Raw genomic sequence first — 23,126 nt, 5'->3', positions numbered from 1 at the left:
GCAAATTTTTATTTAAAAAAATATTATTTTTTATTGAAAACTGAACATTTTGTTGTGAAGTTTGATGGGATAATGCATAAAAGAAGAGTGATATAGTTGTTGAGTTGGTTATTGAAAACCTAGATATGGAGCTTAAATATTTGGTGATTGGTTTATATCATTAATCCTCAAAGATACCAATTCTTAATCTTCTTTATCTTTCTTTAATCTTTTTAATAATCAATTCTATTGTTAATTAACTAAATTAACAACTCACTTGCATTCATTTTTCTTATACTATTAGGTCATCATTTCATTAAAAAAATACATTAAAAAATTAAATTCGGAATAAAATTAAAAAAATGATAAAAATAAGTTGTATTGAAAACTTTTATTTTTTATGGTAAAAAAATCATTTATACTTGTCATTTCACAAGAAGAAAAAAGAAAAAATTATGGAATTGGTTGAATTTCAATAATTACTCTTCAATATTCATAGGAATAAAATAAAAAGAGCCTGACTAGGTTCGGGGTCATGGCTGTAGATAAAGAAAAAAAAAACTCCAAAATAGAAGAATATAGAATAATGAAAAAAAAAATAAGATAAAAAAAAACAAGTCTCAACATAGGAGTTCTAAATATGCTTGATATTTCTCCATTAAACATTCAAAAAGTCTATTTGGTCAAATAAAGAATCAGAGAGGTTGTGATAAAAATAAAAAATACGGATATACAATAATGATAAAAATAAAAAAATACGAAAACACATGTTAATATTTAAAAAATACAAATACATATAGGTTAACAATGAATTAAAATATTACCATATGAATTTTTAGTTCATTTTAATAAATACAAATATATGATAATGATAAACTAAAAAATACAGATATACAATTTGATATCTAAAAAATATAAAAGCACATATTCTCAATTAAAAATGGGATCTTATTATTGATATATTCTATTTTCCATCTAAAAATAAAGTTTCCAAATTTTGTTGTTCAAAATTATTAACATTCATGAAAAGTAACATTATTATCTTCATCCATGTCATACAAGTTTGTGACTTTAGATGAAGAGTCTAATTTTTATCTAATCCATTTGGTATAAACAATTTGAGCTTTTGTAGTCTGAATGTTTGATTTGTCATCATCATTATCATCAATGTGTTTACTATCTAAATCCTAGGTCATCTTTCATGATCTTTTAGAAGTAATTGTATTATCCCGCACACATTTGAACAAAGTAATAGAAAATTTACCATTATAGTTTATCTCGATTATGTCAACTAATTTTTCATATTAAGGTACACCCCAAATTGCATTTGATTGTCAATGCTACTTACAAAACATTTGAACAAAATAATAGAAAATTCAATCAAGTAATTTATCTAATATTAATTAAGATAATTTTACGATATCACAATATAAAAGTAAAAAAAAAATATAAAATTAAAAAATCATTAAAAATATGAGAAATATATGTGAAAATAATATTTTAATAGATTAATACTTCTTAAAAATTTCAAATTTTAAAAATAAAATTTCATTCTAAAACGATATAAAAATAAAATAAACATATAATTGTATATGTGAAAAAAAAAATCACACTAATTTAGGTTTATTTAAATAGCTTCCTTTAGAGTGTAAAATTCTTGTTGCATCTGATAAAAAGTTTTTAAAATATTCAAATAGGTATAAATGAAATCATATCATATGTGCCATTTTTTATTTTAAAAAAAATATTATTTTTTATTGAAAACTGAACATTTTGTTGTGAAGTTTGATGGGATAATGCATAAAAAAATAGTGATATAGTTGTTGAGTTGGTTATTGAAAACCTAGATATGGAGCTTAAATATTTGGTGATTGGTTTATATCATTAATCCTCAAAGATACCAATTCTTAATCTTCTTTATCTTTCTTTAATCTTTTAATAATCAATTCTACTGTTAATTAACTAAAATAAACAACTCACTTGCATTCATTTTTCTTATACTATTAGGTCATCATTTCACTAAAAAAATACATTAAAAAAATAAATTCGGAATAAAATTTAAAAAATGATAAAAACAAGTTGTATTGAAAACTTTTATTTTTTATGGTAAAAAAACCATTTATACTTGTTATTTCACAAGAAGAAAAAAGGAAAAATTATGAAATTGGTTGAATTTCAAGAATTACTCTTCAATATTTATAGGAATAAAATAAAAAGAGCCCGACTAGGTTCGGACTCATTGGTTGTAAAAAAAGGGAAAAAAAACTCCAAAATAGAATAATATAGAATAATGAAAAAAAAGGATAAGATAAAAAAAATAAGTTTTTAAAGAAGAATTCTAAATATGCTTGATATCTCTCCATTAAACATTCAAAAAGTCTAATTGGTCAAATAAAGAATCAGAGAGGTAGTGATAAAAATTAAAAATACGGATATACAATAATGATAAAAATAAAATAAAATGCGAAAACACATGTTAATATTTAAAAAATACAAATATACATAGGTTAACAATGAATTAAAATATTACCATATGAATTTTTAGTTCATTTTAATAAATACAAATACACATATGATAATGATAAACTAAAAAATACAGATATACAATTTGATATCTAAAAAATATAAAAACACATATTCTCAATTAAAAATGAGATCTTATTATTGATATATTCTATTTTCCATCTAAAAATAAAGTTTCCAATTTTTGTTGTTCAAAATTATTAACATTCATGAAAAGTAACATTATTATCTTCATCCATGTCATATAAGTTTGTGGCTTTAGATGAAGAGTCTAATTTTTATCTAATTCATCTACTTGGTATAAACCATTTGAGCTTTTGTAGTCTAAATGTTTGATTTGTCATCATCATTATCATCAGTGTGTTTACTAATCTAAATCCTAGGTCATATTTCATAATCTTTTAGAAGTATTTGTATTATCCCGCACACATTTGAAGAAAGTAATAAAAAATTTACCATTATAGTTTATCTCAATTATGTTAACTAATTTTTCATATTAAGGTACACCCCAAATTGCATTTGATTGTCAATGCTACTTATAAAAAATTTGAACAAAATAATAGAAAATTCAATCAAGTAATTTATCTAATATTAATTAAGATAATTTTACGATATCACAATATAAAAGTAAAAAAAAAAAGATATAAAATTAAAAAATCATTAAAAATATGAGAAATATATGTGAGAACAATATTTTAATAGATTAATACTTCTTAAAAATTTCAAATTTTAAAAATAAAATTTCATTCTAAAACATTTCAACTAACATCCAATGTAATAAAAATAAACATATAATTGTATATGTGAAAAAAAAATCACACTAATTTAGGTTTATTTAAATAGCTTAATTTAGAGAGTAAAATTGTTGTTGCATCTGATAAAAAGTTTTTAAAATATTCAAATAGGTATAAATGAAATCATATCATATGTGCAAATTTTTATTTAAAAAAATATTGTTTTTTATTGAAAGCTGAACATTTTGTTGTGAAGTTTGATGGGATAATGCATAAAAGAAGAGTGATATAGTTGTTGAGTTGGTTATTGAAAACCTAGATATGGAGCTTAAATATTTGGTGATTGGTTTATATCATTAATCCTCAAAGATACCAATTCTTAATCTTCTTTATCTTTCTTTAATCTTTTAATAATCAATTCTACTGTTAATTAACTAAAGTAAACAACTCATTTGCATTCATTTTTCTTATACTATTAGGTCATCATTTCATTAAAAAAATACATTAAAAAAATAAATTCGGAATAAAATTAAAAAAATGATAAAAATAAGTTGTATTGAAAACTTTTATTTTTTATGGTAAAAAAATCATTTATAATTGTTATTTAGGAAAAAAGAAAAATTATGGAATTGGTTGAATTTGAAGAATTACTCTTCAATATTCATAGGAATAAAATAAAAAGAGCCCAACTAGGTTCAGGCTCATTGGCTGTAGAAAAAGAAAAAAAAAACTCCAAAATAGAAGAATATAGAATATTAAAAAAAAAGATAAGATAAAAAAAAACAAGTCTCCAGAGATGAGTTCTAAATATGCTTGATATTTCTCCATTAAACATTCAAAAAGTCTATTTGGTCAAATAAAGAATCATAGAGGTAGTGATATAAATTAAAAATACGGATATACAATAATGATAAAAATAAAAAAATACGAAAACGCATGTTAATATTTAAAAAATACAAATACACATAGGTTAACAATGAATTAAAATATTACCATATGAATTTATAGTTCATTTTAATAAATAGAAATACACATATGATAATGATAAACTAAAAAAATACAGATATACAATTTGATATCTAAAAAATATAAAAGCACATAAAATTTTGATGAATTATACATATATGATAATGATAAAAATAAAAAGAGTCATACAAGCAGAAAATCTCAAATATCCTCGATCACGAGATATATAATTATCACTATGAATAAGAACGAGAATGCCAACCGTAGTAGTTAATATTTACATAATAAAAGTAAGTGAGTCAATCAAGTAGTCAAACTCTAAAGAAATATCATTATTTATGGTTAAAGACCATACATATTGAAAAATTGAACTTGATGAATAGACAAATCCACAGAAATAATGTGAATACATAATAATAATAACATTAATAACAAAAATAAAAAATGAGAATACACAATAATGGTAGAAATAAAATATTGAATACATAATAATAATAATAAAATATAGATATACATTAAAAAAAAATAAAAAATGTAAATACATGTGCTTAACAAAAAATAAATAAATACGAATACACAGACGCGTGACTGTTCCCATTAATTCTCAACAATGTAAATATAAAATTCTAGAATTTGGAATGTATTTTCGAACCCAAAAAATACATTCAGAACTTTAAAATTGAGAATACAAAATTGTATTCCGAACTTTAGAGTTCAAAAAGTTTTTTATTTCCTTTTACTTTTTTTATTTCCTCTTACTCGTTCCTTTGTTCATTTTTTCTCCTCTTACTTGTTCCTTTGTTCATTTTTTCTTTCGTGACCACACATCGTTGATGGCTTCGACCACCATCTCTCCCTCTGAAGCTCGTCACGACTTGTATGTTAGTCACGACATCCATTGAAGAAATGAATTTTAGAATCGAGAAGAAAGGAAAGAGGGGTGTTAATGGAAAAAAAATAAGAAATGGACAAAACTATCATTTCACGTTTCTATAGAGTGCATGAAGAAAGCATGGAGGTGCCGGAAGAAATCCCTTATTTTTATTCTAAAGAGAAGGAGGCTGAGTTCACGTATTCCCACAAAAATGAGAAGTTATTGACTTCAATACCTATTCCCACTACATTCTTTTATCTTTCTTTTATCATTTTTAAATGAAATTAATTTCAACCTTTTTAATAAAATTATTAAATACTACAAAACATGTTTTCGAGAATATCATTCCTAAAATGTAATATTCCACGAAATATTATTCCTGAGAATACAAAATCATACTGTCAAACAAATCCCCCTAATAAATTTAAAAATCCTTGCAAGCAAAAGACTCTTGAGTAAAATTTATAGTCGAGTCTTGTGAAAGAATTGCACTTCCAAAATTGTGGCATGAAAATATAGTTGCAGGTCAATTAGAATTCATATCTTAAAGAAGCCTAGCAAACAATGATAAATTTTTTACTAATAAGATGTATATACAACAGCATCTTGCCATTATAACGTGTTGAAAAACCATTGGCAAACCCTATCTTCACAATGGTAGCCAATGTAATAAAGTGGGGGTATCTGCTATATATCTACGTAATCTCAATGTACAAGCTGTACAGTAGTTATACGAGTTTTCCTCATAAGGGTAATGTATAGTTCTTCACTTTCACACGCATCACAGAGCCTTTTGATCAAGCCTCTCATTCCAATTTAGGCACCGAATCAAGCTATGGAACCAATCACCCGTTTGGTCAAACTTGTTAACAGTTGGAAGGGGATGTTGACTCATAGATATTCTGACAGAATCACCTCTCGAGAGTTGCTGCCTTCTCTTCCCATCAAATGAAACCCAAGCATTACTTCTTGCATCTTCCGGAATCTGTTATGAATGAACCCTATTTCAGTATGCAACTCAAATCCTTTTACTTAACCTTAAATTATTAAACACAAATGAACGCGTAAGTCTATTCATCATGTATCCTGTTCTTTTTAACACAAGCCGGTGATGCAACAAAGCTTAGCTCAAAAAGGGAAAACATTTGACATTGGAGACGCATCATAAGCCATGAAATAACAATATCCAATATGATTATGTTAGGAGGGAGAGGAAGATTAACTTCACCTTTAATTCTAATTGTGCAGAATCTGGAAGTATAACTGGCCTAAAGGAGAGTGAATGTGGACAGATTGGAGTGAATAGTATGCAAGGAACATTTGGATGGACCTGCAAGTATTCTTCTAAGATTAGATTAAAACATCAAGGAAAACAATTATGACAGTATAACTATAGCAAGTCCATATATTGTACTGACACGGGGACACCATGCCATTAGAAGATGTACATATGCCACATTTGAGAAGTTCTATGACAAAAGCATACAAGATGACTTCTATGTTTCTGATAGTGGGCCTCCCACTATACAAACTCATCACAGGAACCCACATGGCTTAAAGACTAAATTTGACATACCATGAGTTGTCTCTGCTAAGAATATCTTCCGTTAGATTAATTAACAGGGATCACACCAGTACTGTTTTCTTGTAATTTTGGTCCTTTTAAGACCAACACCATGAATGAAAAAGGCAGAGAAGAAAGTTATTAGGATTGTTTTAGTTTTATTCTTTACTTTTCCCTTCCTTTGTTGAGTTTTTTGTACCGTGCTTTCATTGGCCTACCTCCACGCCTCCCAAACCAAACAAAGACATGGAAGAGACCCTCCAGATTATCCTGGACAAATTAGTCAATCTGCAAACGTTATTCACTGCTGATCCTTGCAACAGGGTTCTCCTTTATGCAATAGGGTCATCGGGTTTTACATCAGAAGTGATCCTTAACTGTTTTATTTCCAGCTTCGTTCTCGAGATATGCAGGGAAATTGCAATACCACAACCAACATCTATCTCTCAAGCACTTGGCCTCGCTAAGTTAGTGGAGTTCAAAATCCAAGACTCTAAACCCAAATCCTCACGCCATTTTCCATCCCTCCTACAACCGTGACAAAACCTCCTACCACCAGCCCGTCCCAACCAATTCCAATCCACAACTTGTCCCATTTCTCCCATACTTAAAAACAAAACTTACCACAACCCAACTCCAACAATGTAGGGCAGCTTTCCTTTGTTACATAGTGATGAAAAAGAATTCTACCCTGGTCATAAGTGTACATACCGTTGTTTCCTCCTCTTGTTGGGAGATGAGTCCATTCCACAACTGAACACAACCTCCACCCAACAACCTTATCACCACTGAACCAGATGACCCTCTACATGTCCATTTATCCTTCCAAGCTATCATTGGCACACCCTCTTGCAACACCTTTCAGATTTCAAGGTCAAATTACACATCTACACGTAACCATTTTGGTAGACACGGGTAACTCCCGCAATATGCTAATACCCAAGTCGACATCCCATCCCACTTACACCTATGCGCAATCCACACCACCCCATTCTCTGTTATGGTTGGCAATGGAGAGTGCATTCAATGGTCATCTTGCTACCCCCAAGTCACCCTCTCCATCCAATCTCACTCATTTACCATACCATTTTACCTTATCCCCATTGAAGGGGATGTTGTTGTTTTAGGCATGGATTGGTACGATCCTTAGGCCCAATGACAACTGATTTTCTACCTCTATGCTCTCCATCTATAACAACTCTCCTATTACTCTTTTTGAGTCTTCCTCCACCACTCCAGTTGAAAGAAATAGATGAAATATATTTATGAGATATTTTACAAATGTGATTACAGTCTCTAATTATAGATTGTTTTACAACCTAATTAAGGAAAAAAATAATAGGTAATGAAAGCCAGAAATAATGGGTGTTTTAAAGCTGTACAAATCAAATCACTAACAAATTTGTCCTAATAAATATAGAATGAAATCTGCACTTAATTATAACATAATTCTTCTGATTATGCAACACTCCCCCTCAAGTTGGTGAATGTATATCTATCATTCCCAACTTGCAAGTAAGATCTTCAAATTGTTTTGTGGGAAGTCCCTTAGTAAACATATCCGCCAATTGGAGTCTTGAAAGTGGCTATAAGACCATGATCCAACTTCTCTTTAATAAAGTGTTGATCTATCTCTACGTGCTTTGTTCGATCATGTTGAACCGGATTGTGTGCAATACTAATAGTGGACTTATTATCACACGCCAAGCCCATAGGAGCTTCATATTTTATTTTTAGGTCATCAAGTATGATCTTCATCCATAAGAGTTCACACACCCCTTGAGCCATGGCTCTAAATTCTGCCTGTGCACTTGATCTTGCAACTACATTTTGCTTCTTGCTCCTCCATGTCACCAGATTTCCACCCAAGAACATGCAGTAGCCTGTGGTGGATCCCCTATCAACAATCGATCCTACATAGTTAGCATCAGTATATACTTTCATGGATAAGTTTTCCCCCTTTTTGAATAACAATCCTTTTCCTGGAGAGGCTTTTAAGTATTGAAGAATTCTATCTACTGCCTGCGAGTGTCTTTCCCTTGGATCATGCATAAATTGGCTAACCACACTAATTGCATAGGCTATGTCTGGCCTAGTGTGTGATAGATAAATGAGTTTTCCCACAAGTCTTTGATATTGTGTCTTCTCTACTTTTGGGTTTTCCTCATCATTCCCAATCCTATGATTTTTCTCTATTGGCACTCCAGTGGTCTTACAACCCAACTTACCAGTCTTTTTGAGAAGATCAAGGATGTATTTCCTTTGAGAAATAAAGATGTCCGAGTAAGCAACCTCTATCCCAAGGAAGTACTTCAGCTTCCTAAGATCCTTCATCTCAAATTGAGCGGCTAGTCTCTGTTTCAAATTTTGTTTTTCAATCTCATCATCACCTGTAATAATCATATCATCTACATAAACCAAAAGTAGAGTGAGTTTACCATTCTAAGAATGTTTTATAAACAGAGTATGGTCACCTTGGCTTTGTCGATACCCTAAAGATACCATAGCTTGAGTAAACCTTCCAAACCATGCACGAGGTGATTATTTAAGACCATACATGGCCTTCTTAAGTCTGCACACCTTATTTTCTTCATTAACATTACCATAACCAGGTGGAATCTCCTTGTATACTTCTTCCTCCAAGCTTCCATGCAAGAAGGCAACTCCAATACTTACTTCATTCTACCAATCTTTCAGTTCATACACACTGACATTATTGCCTTTCTCCACTTGCTTACTTATCACCTCCTTGAAAATGAAAAAGTTTTCCCTTAGCCCCTTCCCACTCTTGACCTCGTTATGAATACCCTTATTAAGGAATTTCAACATGTTTTTTCCACACCTTGAGGCCTACACCAAATTTTCCCCACAACCACCCATATTCCCCTGTTACCTAATATGCTCTAGTCAACATTAAGCCCTACCACTATCCATAAGCCCATAAACAAACAATGACATCCCTGGTCACCAATACATTAAAAGAGAGTATTATCCAACCAACCACAAGCCTCTTTTCCTCTCCAATGATACCAAAAAAAAGATGGCTCTAGGCGTTTTTGTGTTGATTATAAGACTCTCAATGCTATAATAGTTAAGGGCCACTTTCCTATTCCCACAATAGAAGAATTGTTTGATGAATTCATTCTTGCTAAGTTGTTTACTAAACTAGACCTTCGTTCTAGTTATCATCTATTAGAGATCTTGCACCAACTGGAGATTTAATGAAGTTATAGTGTATAAGTGGGGGCAAACCTCAAGTTACAAGCTAGTTTTGTGAAGTTAATCTTAAAGTCCACTTACTAAGATGACATAAAAACTTCTCTTAACAAGATTTGTTAGGCCTATCATGTCACCTTCTATTGGGCCGTTATCAAACCACTCACAAATATCTAGTCTCATGCTTTAGATGTCTAGTCCTAGACGTGTGGGGGCAGGGGGTTGAAGATCCCTCATTGTCTCAAGATATGACAAAATTATAGTATATAAGCGGGTGAAAACTTTACCTTACAAGCTGATTTTATGAGGTTGAGTTAGATTTAAAATCTACTTTCTAAGATCATCAAATCAAAACATTTAGGAAGATTACCACAAAACAAACTTTAACACTTTTGATGGATACTGAAGTTTTAGCTATGCCTTTAGACTTATCTAATGCTCAGTCTACTTTCCAAGCAGCTATGAATGACATACTAAGAGCACACCTATGCAAGTTTGTCTTAATGGTTTTTGATGATATTATTGCTAATATTACAATTATTACAAGAGCACAAACTTCCAAGCAGCTATGAATGACGTACAGAGAGCACACCTATGCAAGTTCGTCTTAATGGTTTATGATGATATTGTTGCTACAAGAGCACAAATTTTATGTTAAACAGTCAAAATGCGAGTTTGGTGTCTCCTCGATGACATTTGGGCCATGTTATAGTCCAACGAACCATTGGCCCTGACCCGACAAATTCAAGGAATCAAAGATTGGCCACAACCCAATTCTTTGACTAGGGTTTTTGGGCCTTATAGGGTTTTATTGAAAGTTTATTCATGGTTACGCCACTCTCACCTCTCCCCTTGCAGATTTACTAAAATTACAAAAGTTTATATGGCTAGACATAGCAAATAAAACTTTTACAACAACAATGAAAACTATTCTTATTGTTGCTTCTATCCTCATGCTCCCAGATTTTTCTTTAGCATCTTTTGTTGAAACTGATGCTTCTCCTATTGCTATAAGCGTGGTTCTATCATAGAAGGGAGACCCAATTGCTTTCTTTAGCAAGAAATCATGTCCTTGCATGCAGGCTCCCTCGGTATACGTCCATGAGATGTTTGCTATTACAAAATTCACTTAAGAAATGATATCAATATTTGATAGGGGTTCATTTCCAAATTATAATTGACCAACAATGTCTTAAAAATCTACTTTCTAGTGCTTTCCATACCCCCCAGAACAACGATGGGCAACTAAGGTCCTTGATTTCTACTTTGACATCTATTGTAGACCAAGATGTCTAATAGAGATATGGATTCCCTCTCATGACCACCGACACCTTAACCTACATTGATGTTCATCTCCTCCCTCATACAATTATCAACAACCTTAAGGACTTTTACAAAACAATAGAAGGAAAATAAATGATAAATCAACTAACCTCACCGCCAAATTCGTCATATTCCTTTCGCAAAAGTCTCATTTATCATCAACAAGGGATTTTCCTCCCCTGACTTCCACACATACACAACCATGTTTTAGAAAAATATCATTTAGCAACCACCATTGACCACTTTGGCATCAAAGCCACCATGCCAAACTCATTATGTCATTCCACTAGCCTGGCATGTAAAGACTACAAAGTCTTAATCCAAAAGAGCCTCACATGAAAATAGAATAAACAAATTAAGAAAAAAATTGGATTACTACACTCCTTTGTCCCATAAGAAGTTCGGATGACTTAACATTTCATTCCAATACTCATTTACATTCTTCTTTTGACCATACGGTTGTATAGGTGGTCTATAATCTTCTTTTCAAATTTACTCATTCCATAGCCTTACCGGCCTTCTTCACAATCCACAACTTGTTTTTCCATTGAGATTGGCAACTTACATGGACTTCTAAAGACCACCGTCTTCAACAAAAATCCCCTTTTTCCTCAATCAGTTTTGGAAGGAACTGTTTAAACTACTAGGCACAAAATTAAAATTCAATACAACATACCCCCTCCAAACTGATGGACAATCAATAGAAGCATAGAGATGTACCTTAAATGTTTTGTTGGCAACAATCCCCACATGCAGTACAAGTTCTTACACCTCATAAAATTTTGGCACAATTCATCCTTTCATTCCTTTATCAACACCTCCCCATTCCACACTCTCTTTGGCCACCATCCACCATCAATAGTAGATTATGTCACCAATATTTCTACCATTTTGTCCTTAAACACAATGCTTCAAGAACATGCACAAATACTCCAACAGCTCAAGGGAACCCTTGAATGCACATGTCAATGCATGGTCGTCACCACCAACAAGATTCATCGTCATCACTAGTTTCACCCTGTAGACATGGTTCTCCTTTGCATCCACCCCCACCGACAAAGTTCCCTTTGCCACCACCATCAATACAACAAGCTCTTGCACGTGTTCTATGACCCCTTTTTAGTGCTTTGCCACATAGGAGATGTAGTGTATAAACTAGATCTACCCCCTCAGACCTATACATCCAGTTTTTCATATCTCCCTCCTTTGTCCCTAAAATGGACCATTGCCACCAACCATCATCCAACAACCACTGGCCACCTTTCTTAACCCACCAGACCAATCCACTAACCCCCACCCTCTTACCAAACATAGACCCAAATTTGCTCTCCCTAAACAATCCTCTCAGTTACAGTTAAAACATTTTTCGCGTTTTTTTTACCTTCTCGCTTTCCTGTAGAATCTGAAAAGCAAGCTCAAACACACTTCTTCTAAAACCATACAATGGTTGTACCATTTTCTCAACCCAATACTACTCCCAAAAACATTAACACCTTACCCTTATCTCCACTACATGCATTGTCCCTTCCCACCCATCAAACAACATTTAGATGCCACCTACCATCCTTCACCAATCACCTCAAGCCCATCACCTTGACATGATACTTAATAAACCAACTAGTTTCAACTCTCCAAGCACAATGACTCTTCCTTTCCCACACGTATCAACTACATTTTCCACACCAAGCAATCCAACCACTTAAGCTCGACGCCCAACTTCATTTAACCCAAATCCTAGCATAAACCCATTAATCCCAAGGCCCAAATTCCGCTACCCCAAATTCCAGTGTAAACAGATCACCCTCGTACCATGAACACATCCCATTGTCCCAACCCAATAAAAAAGCCCCATCCGTATTACCTACCTCCCCAACACTAACAAAGCCCAAACCACACCAACATCCACATCACAAACAAAGTCCATTTGCAAAAAGGAGGATATTTATACAAATTCATCACAGGCCCATCAGAAAGATTAACAAACCCACATGGCTTAAAGACCACATTTGACCTACCATGAGCTGTTATGAGTTGTCTATGCTAAGTATTTTCTGTTAGAATAATTAACAGGTGTGAAACATGTACTCATTTTTTGTAAGTTTGGTCCTTTTAAGACTGACACCGTGAATGAAAAAGGCAGAGAAGAAAGTTATTGAGCTTCTTGTAGTTTTATTCTTTATTTTTTCTTGCCTTTGCTGATTTCTTCATATTAGTTTCTGTACTAATCCAAACTTTGCCAATAATTCTTCATCCATTGTCTTGAAGAGAAAGAAGTGTTTACTGCATGACATCAAAGGAGTGATTTATTCTTACCACATGTATTCAGTATTTTTAGTTTACATGTGCGATAACCTACAATTGAAGTGTAAATTAAAGTGTATTATCTTTAGGGGATAAGGTAAATGAAAGTACTAAGGTAAATGAAGTGCTGATGGCATCACATTGAACCTTATTTTTATGGAAGCAAGGAATAAAAGAAAAACACTGTTTATGTATTTATTTCACCAAATTTATTTTTAAAGAAAATAAAATACACATAACAATGTTTAGATATTGTATGCGGCGACTCATTCTGTCTACCTACCAACATTTGCAAAATAGGAAAAAGAGAAATTAAACTCAAACAATTTTACTACAGCCTTGTTACATTATAAAGAATATCATGCAGTTATCTTTGAAGTTAAATTGTAATTTTAGACCCCTTTAAACTCCAAATCCCTGATTTTGGTAACTTATTTTTTTTTCTGCACTTTACTCTCCACATTTTAAAAAATCTGCTATTTCCATCTAACCCTCAAATTTGCACATTTTGTTTTTGGTTCAATAGAACCTAGCTTAACATTTCACGTAATTAATTAAAATATAAAAAATAAAAACAATAAATGTACGTGAAATTGAAAATTAGACAAAATTTGTAGGTTTTGTAAAATCTGCAGACCAAGATCGCGAATAAGAAATTAAATGGGATGAAAATTGTAATTTAGCCTATCTTCTAAGTTTCCACCTATAATGCAATGATGTAAAAAATGGAACACACAAAGCAATATTCAAAGTCTAGCACTCGTGCAGAGAAAGCATCGCAGGGAGGCTTAGGTCAAAAGCAAGAATATCAAATCAACATATCCAATAATTCCATTTTGAGTTAAAGTGTAAAACTCTCACAAGCTTACCATGGAACCTCCAGCAGCAGTAGAATAGGCAGTACTTCCTGTTGGGGTGGCCACGATGACTCCATCACCTTGTACCTGAAATACATGACACTCATCATACAAAAGGTATGCCACTGCTTAATAAAAGTGTTGAGATGTGAAATTTCAAATATTTACTATTCTCATCATAGAATATGTTATAACTATAGAAATAAAGAATTGATCCTATATGATTATATAAATATTATTAGGAATCTTTTTATTTATTCATGTATCATATCTTTGTCACTAAAGGATATCAAATCTCCTCTATTTATTATGTTGATTTCTTCTCAATATACACAAAGCATCCGTGCTGCTGGTTTTAGCTAAATTTTTCCCTTTTTCCTAGAGTTTAAAAAAATATAAAAAAAATGAATAGATATTGAGAAGGCATATTATATATTAGACAGAATAAAACTCACTTTGGTTATTAGACGATCATGTTCATAGCATTCAATCTTTGAAAGGTATGGATTGGAGCCCCGATCAACAACAGCCTCATTGAGGATGTCAAATACTTTCCCTGGTATTGCTTTACCTTTACGGAAAATTTCACATCGGAGACGCATTCTGAGAGTAATATACACACCATCTCGTGTATTATTTCCATGAATGACTTGTCGTAAGTCTTGCTTGTAATCCTCAAACTGCAGACAGACAGAGCAGTACAGAAGTCAAAAAATGGAAATATAGGTACACACACACATATATATATATATGTATGTATATATATTATTTTGCAGTAAAATAAATTATAAATTTTGAAAGCTTACATAATGAGAAGTTAGAAAACCAAGGGAGCCTAGGTTAAATGACACAATAGGGGGAACCGCTTCTCTGAATAGATTTGATGCATGCAGTATAACGCCATCTCCACCCAAGCATGCCACAAAATCTACTTGTTCATGTAGATCACTGAATCAAGCACACTTTATATGTTAAACAAAAAGAATGAAAGCAACACTTCTTTAGGAACAGAAAAAACTGTCTGAAGCTATTCATATAAATTTACAAATGCCAGCACCTGGTATCTTGACTGTAGAAGGTCTGAACAAATCCAAAGCCAGGAATTCTAGCAAATACGTCATGCACATCAGGTTCCACAAGAACATTCATTTTCTCTTGGCGATTAAGAAAAGAAGCAACCTGCATATTATAAATAAAAACTGTTGAGAATGTATGAAGTGAAATTGACAGAAGTTCATAATAAATACTCTCAATTAACATTTGAATTAAAAACAGACAAAATGCTTTTATACTATTCAAAGCTCAAAACTACTCCAGTCTCATGTTCCCTAACATATTTTATTGCTAAATTCCTCCAAGTCTTTATTAGACAAGGAAGTAGAATTAATATTCTTTTTGGTCCATTCTTTATTATTGAAAAAATATCAGTATCCCATATTCTATATTTTACATCTAAAATGTTGTGAAAGCAACACTTTTAATTTACCGATATTCTTCATCTATCCAATTTCCGTATTTGAAAAATCCTTCAAAATTTAATGCAAGAAAGGGACAAACAAAATGTTATAGCTTTGGATTTTACAATTATTTTTAATCATTATCAAGGAATTCAAAATATTTTATGCTTGAATGATTAATAAACAATAAAAATCTGTCAATCATAAACAATCGGTTATTATAATGAGCACATATAAAAGAACTCAATCTTAAACGAGTCCAAATCTTAAATGAAATCTCATACAACACAAACTTTTAATGAAAACCAGTACAAAAAATCATAAAATCTGTTTCATAATTATAAAATTGCAAAATAATTTGAAAAGTATTTATGTAACGATATAAAATTATATATAAAATACTAAAACAATATAATCTACAATTATAAAACATTTTTCTATATTTTATTACGGGAACTATTAAATAGTCAAGCAAAGGAGGAATCTCAAGCTAGGCTTGTTTCTGTAGATATGTTTCATCGCTATCTTAAATCAATATTTACTACACGATGAGACCGACCAAGCCCAAACCTCTTGCTAAAAAGCTAAGCACAGCCACAATCCGACAACTATGGTTCTTTAGATTAATGGTCGAGATGAGCATATATTGTTTATAAAAGATACAATAGAACTTCAGACATAGAAGATAGAAAACAATGCCAATGATCGTCATGTTCAATGCTAAATCCTTTTGCAAAAATATTGTTTCTAAACACTCCAATATGAAGACCATTTCTTTGAACCACTTACATGCTTTTGGAGTCAAAGAAAATCCTTACCATTTTTGCTTCTTCCATTAGTTCATCCCCAAGTTTTTTTAACAATAATACATTCTTCGGCGTAGACTTCCACATAAGCATCTGCTGCTGGGTGCTAGGATGAGTGAAAGCCAAAGAAGATTCAGTCACTTTTTCTCTGGTACAAGAAAATCCATCTGTTCGAACCAGGAACATCTCAGCCTTCTTTCTTGATTGCACTCTTACAACTCCTGTTGAAGAAGCACACATATCTCCTTCAATGGATCCCAAGTCATCATCATTTAAGGCTAACCTATCTTTAACCATATGATCTTCAAGCCTTTGAGAGTTAGCTGTGACATCATCAAAATTATTCTTCACAATGTTGGAACCATTGCCATTAGTCATGTATTCATGTTTACTAAATCCATTTACTGTTGCCCTAACAGAACTAGAAGTACTCCCCTTCACTAACTTCCAATTGCCATCAACTGTAATCTGGGACTCTCTAGATGGATAGTCAACATGGGCTGATCGATTTGAACTTTCTGGACCTACTATTTTAGGTATGGGATTATCACTACTGCTGACACCCACACCTCCCTGTAGTCTTGTGATATTCATGTTCCCTGGTTGCAGAGAGCATTCCAACCTTCTACTCTTATAATTGACATAAGAGGGTGGTGAGATCTTTCGGCTTCCCAAAAATTTTGACATCTCTCTTTTGGAAAAGATATCACAAGGAGGAAATTGAGATTTTAAAGGGTTAATTTTGCTGAAGTCACTTGGAAAAGATCCTTCCGCATTAGCAGAAGTGGCTTCTGATAATTTCCTGTTATCAGTCGAAACTTCACTCAAGACTGTAGTACCTTGTGCTTTACCGTTATACTTCTTTTGAGAGGTACTTCTGTCAAATGTTCCAACAGAACTATGTGCTGAGTTCAAATTCTCAGGCAATGAATTGAAATCCTTTTCCAGGGAGGTTCTCTCTGCAGTCACTGAAGAATCCTGAAGTTTAGCAGATTCATTTGTATAACGTGATAACATGTCATAGGGTGTAACTGGTGGATTAGAAACAATCTGCGATGAAGAACGAGACATGTACTGCCTCCATCGGGAGACCATAGCAGATGTTCTTAAAACTCCTTCCTTGCTGTGAAGATAGATAGGCCTTTTGCTGCAATTTGAAACATAAGATGCAAACCTCACAACCTGTTCCATTGTAGGTGCAGTCCTAGCTTCCACTGGGATTTTTACCAATTCAATTCTTCCAGATGAAATAGCATCATCTAAAGCCGCTTGATAGAAATTATCTTTTACAGTCTCTGCTCTGAGATCTATAATGGTTTTATATCCTTTATCCAGTAACCACTTCAGGCCTTCTTCTGTTACCTGACCACCAGTCCAAAAGACTGCTTCTGTCTCTTTGGTATCCATGTCCTCTTTAGAAGCAGATAAACATACAGGATTCCAATTTGAAAATAGTGAGTGACAAGGAAAACCCTCTCCACGAGGAAAACCAGAATCATAGCAGACATTCTTCAGTCTTTGAAGTGTCCTCCATACATTTAAGCTTCGATCATCATCAAGTATTAAAAAGTTCTCGAGAGCTACATGCAAGCTTTCAGAACACCTTTTCATCTCACTCCTAAAAAGGGCAAGTGGGGGGAGCTTATCCTCTGTTGTGCTAACATCTGCAGCACGAAAGGAATTCATAATTGAGGATCTTCCAGAAAGAATATCCTCCCTTCCTTTGTTCACAAGGGATACCATGCATCCAAGGACAGAAACTATTTTATCTTCTAGTTGAGGTTTCTCATCTGATGGAACCTCATATGAAACACTACACTCACCAGTCAATGGGTTACATAATGCATCCATTAATGCAGAATAAAGCCTTTCTGAATTCCTAAAGATCCTACAAAACGCCTCGACTTCAGCAATATCACCTGGAACTGGACCCATCCAAGATAGCCGTGGTGTATCATTGGATTGGAAGGAATTTAAATTCTATAAAGAAAAGAATCAAAAACAAATTTGAAAGATGGATGTCAGTCCATGACATGAATAAAAGGACTTAAATCATTAATGCACGTAAGCTGAAATATTAAACAAAAGAAAAACAAAGAAGAACAAGATGACAGACACTAACAACAATATGCTAAAGCACACATTCAAAATTAAAAAAAAAATGGACCTCAATAGTAAATTGAAGAGTTCGTTTTAGATTTTGGGTAAGGCAGTGTACAATGACCCTCCTATACGTGTACAAAGCGAGGAGTTTTTTCACATTGGGGTACATAATTTAGTTTTAGATTTTGGGTACAAAATCAATTCTGCAAGTAGTGTTGATTTTCAGAGAAGTAAAAATTTTAATTTTCAGTTGAGAAGAATTGATTTTATGTATGAAACCTACAAAAACACTTATATTTTACACTTCTAAAGCTATAGTACTTTACTATCGGAACAGAATAAATTCTTGTACATCGTATTTGGTTAGAGGGAAACGGAAGGGAGAGAAAGGGAGGAGGAATTTTATAACTTTCTTGTTTGATTCAATTTTCAGCAAGGGGGGAGGGGAGCAAAATCTACTGGACAATTTACAAGAGAGATGATTTAAAACATTTGCAGTGTATTAACATAAACAGGATATCTAATCAAAATCTCTCTCTTCCTTCCATTTCCTCTCCCTCCCCTAAACTCACTTTTAAAAGAATCATTTCGAAAAGCAAATCGATTCTTTCAAAACCAATTCCTTAACAAATTTCAAAATTAAAAATTCCATTAAAATTAACACAAACACACTCTTTACTGCATGTGAACCAACATCAAAGTAAAAATGGGCTCCATATCTAAGCTACTTATACACACGAACACTGATTTAAAGAACTAAACTCAGATGCAGTTCCCTAACTGTTTCAAGTAATGTTCTCTCATCAAAATTGAAGTTCTTGAAAACAACACCAAAAAATTCCATTTCCCATAACATACATTTCAAAACAGGGTAATACAATCCAGATCGATTTCTCGGCTAATATAACACTGTCACATCAAACACAATATTTTACAATAAAATGTGAGCCACCGAGCTTCTTAATCCACATAAAAAATAAATTGTCTGACAAAATATTGTTTCTACCAAGCACAACTAATAAAAAATTAAAAACTATATTAAATTAATTTCAAAAGAACCTTTCCATTCTCACCATTATTTCAATTAATTTTTTATAACCATTATCAAATTTAAGTACTCGCGTCAAAATTGCTAATTGGAGTAAATCAACTTAAAAAAAGCAAAAAAGAAAAGCTGAAACTAGTGTATCATAAGCTGAAAAAAGAAAAAAAAAAAGTTGCAAAAAGAGAAACAGATACGAACCGGAGAGTCTAGACCGAAACTGAAGGAGTTGTTGGAAAATTGGGCGCTGATGACCAAGTTGAAGTGTCTACGGCGCCTTCTTCCCTTCCTCTGAAACTCCAGGCCCAAGCCCAGGCCTAAGAACGACGGAGGAGGCTTAAAGAAACAGTGATACGAAGGTGACAGAGCAGTGGCTATGTCCGTCGAGAATGCCATGTCGATGCATGCTACCATCTGAGTTTGCCACGATCTTGCAAACCAAGAATATTATATATATTTTTATAATAATTAAAGTATAAATAAAAATGTTGCTTATTTTTATTATTATTATTTTTGTATAGATATTTGCATCTGGGAAAAGAGATAATGAGAAAGAAAATGAAAAAATTGTGGCTGGAAAATGGCGGAAGATAAAAATAATATGTACGGTCTACGGTCTACGGACATTTGCTGTTTTGTGTTAGAATCTTGATGTTTATTATATGGGTTTTACGTATTTTTCTTTATTTTTTTTCTCATTATTATCCATTTTGCTTTCTCAGATTTCATTGGCCCAGGTCATTGGGCAAATCTACTTTATCTCACTCTTGTTCTATTATATATATAAAGAAATTGTAGAACTAACTCTATTTTCTTTACTTTGGATTGATTTTTTTATAGTTTAATTATTTGATTTTAATTTGTACATTTAAAAGATAAATAAGTTTAGCTTTGTAGTTTTAATGGTTTACATTTAGCCCACACGTTTACAAACAATTTAGAATATGTTTGACTAAATTCTTTATGATAATTTATGAGACAAAAAATAAAAAAATTTATAAATTAAAATTAATTTATATAATTAATATGTAAAAACAATTCTATGTATTTTTAAAAAAAATTATTTTTGACTTGTATATAAACTAATTTTAATTTATGGCAAGTTGGATTTATTTTTTTATATTTTCTCTCCTAAAAATCACTATAAAGAAATATTTTTCTCTCCTAAAAATCATTATAAAGAAATTTGTCTTTGCTCACTTATTTTTGCATTCTTTATGAAAGTTGTATTTCTTTTCTTAATTTAAGTTGTATAAATGCAGAAAAAACCTGCAGGATGTATCACATATACAATTTATAGTTTTTTTATTATCAAATTAATTGTTTATGTTTGTAGCCTTTCTTGATTATTTTAATCAATTCTTCTATGTTAACATATATACTCCTTACTAAATCATTAGACTCTTTACGTAGAAGATCAATGTATTAGGCATTAACTTAATTTTGATTGCATCTCATCATATATGTTTAGATAGGTTTAGTTTTGTATATAAAAATCATTAGATAAGTTATTTGTCTTTGGATAATCTAGTATCTCACATACATAAACTAGACACCACACTATAAGCAAGAATTTAAAATAATTACTTTAATGCTTAATTGTATTTATTATTGTCAAAACATCAATTTAATGACAATCTAATGCCTTTATAGTGTACTAGACCTTATATTTAAGTCATCATCAATGATCCAATGAGAAAGTAAAAACTAGACTATGTTTTAAGGGAATTTTGTATTCCTATCTTTTAGAGTCCAATTTATGAAATGTTATACAATCAATAATGCATTCAAGTTATTCAAGAAGACTAATAAGTTAAAAAAAAAAACATTTGGAACTTGGTGGAGCTACTAAAACGCAAGAAAGGAATTGAAGGAAGTTCCACAACAAGCTCTTTAAACAAGGTAATGTTATAAGGAAAAAGTTGTACTAGTGATTATAGGGTACTCAGATAAGAAATTCACAAACTACACAAAAGACTTATGCACATGTCACAAGACTTGAGAACATACACATCTTATTATCATCTACTACTCATAGTGATATGAAGTTTATCAAATAAACATTAAGAGTGTGTTCCTCAATGATGATAAAGGAAGAAGTTTATGTAGAAAAAACTCTTGGACTTGAGACTACAACATTTCCTTGTTTTTAAATTGAACAAAACTTTATATGGTTTAAAACAAGCTTCAAGGGCGTGCTATGAAAAGTTAAGATATTTTCTCTAAGAAAATGGTTTTAAAAGAGGGAAATTTGATATATTATGTTTTGCAAGGACTTCAAGTTTGACTTTCTTATTATACAAATTTATGTTGATGACATAATCTTTGGTGCTACTAATGAATCTCTTTAGGAGAAATTTCCTAAGGTCATACAGAAAAAGTTTAAGATGAGTATGATGAATGAACTAAAGTTCTTCTTGAGACTTCAAATCAAATAAATAATGAATGATGTCTACATTTACCAAACTAAGTATGTTAAGGAACTTCTCAAAAAGTTCAAGTTTGATGATGATAAAGAAAAGAAGACCTTTATATAATCACTACTTCCCTAAGACTAGACAATAAGTCAAGGAAACTGGACAACAAAATCTATCACCAAATGATTGGTTCACATCTTTACCTTACAACGTCTAATGTTGTTGTATGTTTGTGTGTTTTCTTTCAATCTAACAACAGAAATCCATTTAACAGTTGTTAAAAAAATTTCATTATCTCATTGGAATTTGTAACCTTGATCTTGCTTTAAGGGTAGAAATACTTTCAGGTTAAAAGGTTACTCAACAACTGAAGGATGATACTTCATAAGAGGTGTTGGGTATCTAATAAAGTAACTCATAGAAACATGTAAAGAGCATTGGGTGGTTTAGTGAATGTAAAATAGAAACGCGCAAGGAAAGATCCAAATACAATATGATGAGAAAAAAATAATATAATTATAAACTTGTTCTTGGTGAACACATATAAGAATAAAATTCAATGATTATATAAAGTTTACAAATCACATATGTCAAACAAGAAAAAGAAAAGTATAAAGATGATCAATACGAATTATACAAGCACATATGGTCCAACTCAATTAGCTTTACTTAGACTAAAGCATGTACATATTAGCTACAACATAAGTAACTATATAACCGAAAACATAAAGCCTATTGACTAAATACAATAACCATTTAATTGTTGAAAAAAATAGTCTAACTTCAAGAAAGAGGTGAATTTAATTTCACAGAATTTAGAAACTTTTTCAAATAGATAATTAACTTTGAATCAATGAATAATTTAAAAAAAAATCCAATTTTAGCTTCAAGATGTTATATTTTCAATGTTCTTTAATCTTCTATAACCATGCAATATGAATTCAATTTGGATGAGTTGTAAGAG

General features: G+C 31.8%; 1 protein-coding gene across 3 annotated transcripts; it reads right to left on the bottom strand.

The window, feature by feature from the left end:
- Positions 1–5,620: 5,620 nt before the first annotated feature.
- Positions 5,621–20,272, bottom strand: LOC137813508 (NAD kinase 2, chloroplastic). 3 transcript variants are annotated; one of them, XR_011081438.1, is made up of 9 exons: positions 19,947–20,217; positions 16,613–18,580; positions 15,395–15,516; positions 15,144–15,285; positions 14,793–15,017; positions 14,350–14,424; positions 13,370–13,459; positions 6,305–6,406; positions 5,621–6,061 (listed from the first exon to the last, which is right to left on the bottom strand). XR_011081438.1 is itself a non-coding variant. In XM_068615819.2 (8 exons), exons 1-8 carry the CDS (start codon positions 20,157–20,159, stop codon positions 5,858–5,860), a joined length of 3,051 nt encoding a protein of 1,016 aa, XP_068471920.1. In that variant the 5' UTR covers positions 20,160–20,272; the 3' UTR covers positions 5,621–5,857. The 3 variants fall into 3 exon arrangements, 2 of the variants coding, with proteins under 2 accessions (XP_068471920.1, XP_090156256.1); XM_068615819.2 differs by lacking the exon at positions 13,370–13,459 and having other exon boundaries at positions 19,947–20,272; XM_090300130.1 differs by lacking the exons at positions 13,370–13,459; positions 16,613–18,580 and having other exon boundaries at positions 19,947–20,236.
- Between the last annotated feature and the right edge of the window lie 2,854 nt (positions 20,273–23,126).

The sequence above is a fragment of the Phaseolus vulgaris genome, chromosome 1 (genome assembly GCF_051622355.1).
Source record: "Phaseolus vulgaris cultivar YP4 chromosome 1, ASM5162235v1, whole genome shotgun sequence".
NCBI classification, from domain to species: domain Eukaryota; kingdom Viridiplantae; phylum Streptophyta; class Magnoliopsida; order Fabales; family Fabaceae; genus Phaseolus; species Phaseolus vulgaris.
The sequence above is the reverse complement of the archived record's forward strand: the minus strand, read 5'-3'. Positions and strand labels throughout refer to the sequence as shown.